Genomic DNA, 3,281 nt, shown 5'->3' with positions numbered 1-3,281 from the left:
TAGTGTTTAATGTAGGAGATATTGCAGGTCATGGCAGGTCATTGGCAACGGTCATGAAGATGTTGTTAGTTCTAAGGTAAGTGATAAAACACCAAGACACTACTGTGTCTCCTGATAATAATTTGGAATTTGGAAGGTTTTACATTATGATATGAATGCAATATATGTATAATAATTTAGATGAAGGTGCTACTTGACATAGTTAAAGAAATAAAGATTGACAAGTATGTATTTTATGGATATCAATCCCAGTAAACACTGTTCTATAACATTTATGTAACACTTACAGAATAACTGTTCGCTGTTCTGGTAACTATTACATCATTTTCAGATCAAGTTTAGGTCAAAATGTCAGCAACATTGCGCCATATCTAGTACGTAACTATGGCGGAAAAAAGAGATGTAACAAACATTTAACATTTACGTTAAAAAATTACACAACAAAAACGTTTTATGTTCCTATAACCGTTATGTCATTATTACGTTATATGTAGGTCAAAATATCAGCAACATTGTGCTATATACAATACGTAAAAATGATGTAATAGGTACCTAAAATGTAGGTATAAAATTACGAAATTGTAACAGAATGTTTTTTTTAATTTTAATCATTAATATAAATAAATCATGACTGCAAAAATTCATGGTTTCACCAATTTTCAGTGATTATACGTTGACTTTTACACTGTAAAACCACCAATTTTCAAACAGAAAAACTTTAAATATATTGATAACTAATATAGAAAAATATTTTTTCTACATTAGTTATAAATATATTGAAAGTTTTTCTGTTAAGAAAACCCAAACTATGAAATTTATTTTAAGTAATTATAACTTTTTAATTGATCTTTTGTAATAATTGAAAGAATTAGACATATAATTAAATATGAAAGTAAATTTATTATAAGACTGTAATTTGTGTAGTAATTTATTCAAATAAAGAATTCAAGAAACCTTAAAAAAAATAAAGAATTTAAAAAACTTTTTTATTGAATTTTTATATACATTTATACTTCTTTGTATATAAACGAGCTTTTTTAAATACAATTAATATTAACTCTTAATAATATCAATAATATCATAATAAGTAAACATAGATATACTAAATTTTACTTTTTATTAATAAAACGTAAAAAATGTGATGACGCAAATAATTATATTTAAATTCAAATTATATTTTTAAAAAACAATATTACGTTGTTTGTAATTTTAAAAAAAGCTTTAAAAAAAATAGAAATATGAAAATTTACATTTATTAACTCTGTTATATAAAAGACATACTTAACAAGTTTCACAATATTCAGAACTCAAATCATAATGAAAATAAACATTGCTGACTATTATTGTAGTCTTAGAACAAGAAAATCTCTGAAAACTTAAAATCATTCAATATCGAAAAAAGAACATTTGTTAAAAAAAAGTTTTGTTTTATCACGTTAGACTCTAATATAAAGTAATATGAGACAAAAGTAACATAATAAAAATAAACAAGCTTTAAAACTTCTCTAAACGGTTTAAGGATTATTTATTTCTTTTTGTTGTCTGCTAAGCCTTTGACCACCTTGGCGAAACCATTCCTTTGTGATATCTTCAAATTCTTTGTTCGTGAATTGATGTTGACTCGAAATTGTTGCTGAAATATATAAATTATATACAGAGATTTTGAACAAAAATCAAATTTTGCATTCTATAAATATAACAATAAATATATGTATATTTTACCTTGTATTCCCATTATTATAGAGTTTAAGCTACAAATTTTAAAATGGTTACGTAGTCCTTTCCAAGAGGATTGCTTGGCAACTTCATTGGAGAATAAAGTTCGGTATATACGAATTAAATTTTCCTTAGCGGACCTTCCGCCTATGCGAGATATATACTGCGTCTTTACAAATAAAATACGTTGATAATATAATTTCTATTGTTCTATTCAGATGAACCTTGCATTTAAATAAATAAATTCTTAATTTAACTTACAAATTTGTTGTACTCGTCTTCATTCTGTGATAAATTGTTTTCAAAAGCCATGACTTCATTAATACTTTTAAACGGAAAAGATTGTTGCATATTTGACGTATCCAAAGTAGGTGGAGGTTTATGTTGATTTACTTGTTTTTCTACTATTGTTAAACGAGCGTTTAGATCTTGTATTCCTAATGAAACAGTAGTTATAGCTGTATATATTCTCTGAAAATGATCTGAAAAATTAATAATATTAAATAAACAGTTCCAAAAAAGAGATTTAATAAAATTATATAGCAAAAAAACACAAAACCTTCTATTTTATCGGACATTTTTGTTATTAATTTATGTAAATCATCTATGCCTAGAAAGAAATATTAAAATATTAGAATAATTACACAGAACGAAATATTAAAATTTTATAATAATTATCACTAAACAGTAATTATTATTTTTATTAAAGATGTTTTATTATATTATAAATGTAATATATATAAATGAAATAAACAAAAATAAGCTATTACTTTTGTGCGATACTAAAGTTCCATCTATGATGTCCAGGTCAATATTTTCAACATTTTCAGTTAATGAATTGTAAATATTTGAAGGGTTGTTGACTGAGATATTATTATCTGTAAAATCTGGCGGGTTTGGTATAACTGATGTGACATCAGAATCGGAATCGGACTCAGAAACAATAGGTTTTTGCGACTGTTTTTTTTTTAAAATAGGTGTATCTTTTTTTTTCTTTCGTACTTCATTTATGTCACTATCATTGCTTGAAGAATAATTCGTTGCTTTTTGTCTAGCTTGATCTAATGAATCTTCATTGGGACAAAACCATATTTTATTATACAAATTACATTATTTGTAGGAAATATTTTAAAAAACTACATAAAGAAAAATATTAATTACCGTAATATCCATGAAATTTAATGGGATAAAATGACCACTTGGGATCATCAGGAACTGGTGGAATTTGTTTCACAATAAAAGTATTTATATTTTTTACTGTTGGCCACCAACATTTCGATAAATTAGGGCAAAGCCATAAAGATGGAACTTCTGACACAATTTCTTCTTCATTATTCCCATCGTTTGGAAAAGTTACGACAGCAAAATCGTTTGCCATTATTAACAATCTGTAAAAAAATAAAGTCTTTTAAATAATTTACATCATTGTTTTCGATTTTATATTCTATCAGTATTAGTACTCGCCATAAACATATTTCTTGTTGGTGCAGTAAAGGAAATACTACAGCTTCTTCGCCATATAAATGCAATTTTACGCATTTTGATTTAATGTCAGACAATGAAAA

The 3,281-nt window shown here is 25.4% G+C and overlaps 1 protein-coding gene across 1 annotated transcript in view; it reads left to right on the top strand.

The window, feature by feature from the left end:
- The window catches only part of LOC105457726 (extensin-like), a 2,063-nt gene extending 1,808 nt beyond the window's left edge, over positions 1 to 255 (top strand). Inside the window, exons 2-3 of the mRNA XM_011702563.1 lie at positions 16 to 76; positions 181 to 255. Coding sequence (XP_011700865.1) covers positions 16 to 76; positions 181 to 255 — 136 coding nt within the window. The remainder of the gene's footprint in view (positions 1 to 15; positions 77 to 180) is intronic.
- The last annotated feature ends 3,026 nt before the right edge of the window (positions 256 to 3,281 follow it).

The sequence above is a fragment of the Wasmannia auropunctata genome, unplaced genomic scaffold (genome assembly GCF_000956235.1).
Source record: "Wasmannia auropunctata unplaced genomic scaffold, wasmannia.A_1.0 LD335157.1, whole genome shotgun sequence".
Lineage (NCBI taxonomy): Eukaryota > Metazoa > Arthropoda > Insecta > Hymenoptera > Formicidae > Wasmannia > Wasmannia auropunctata.
The sequence above is the reverse complement of the archived record's forward strand: the minus strand, read 5'-3'. Positions and strand labels throughout refer to the sequence as shown.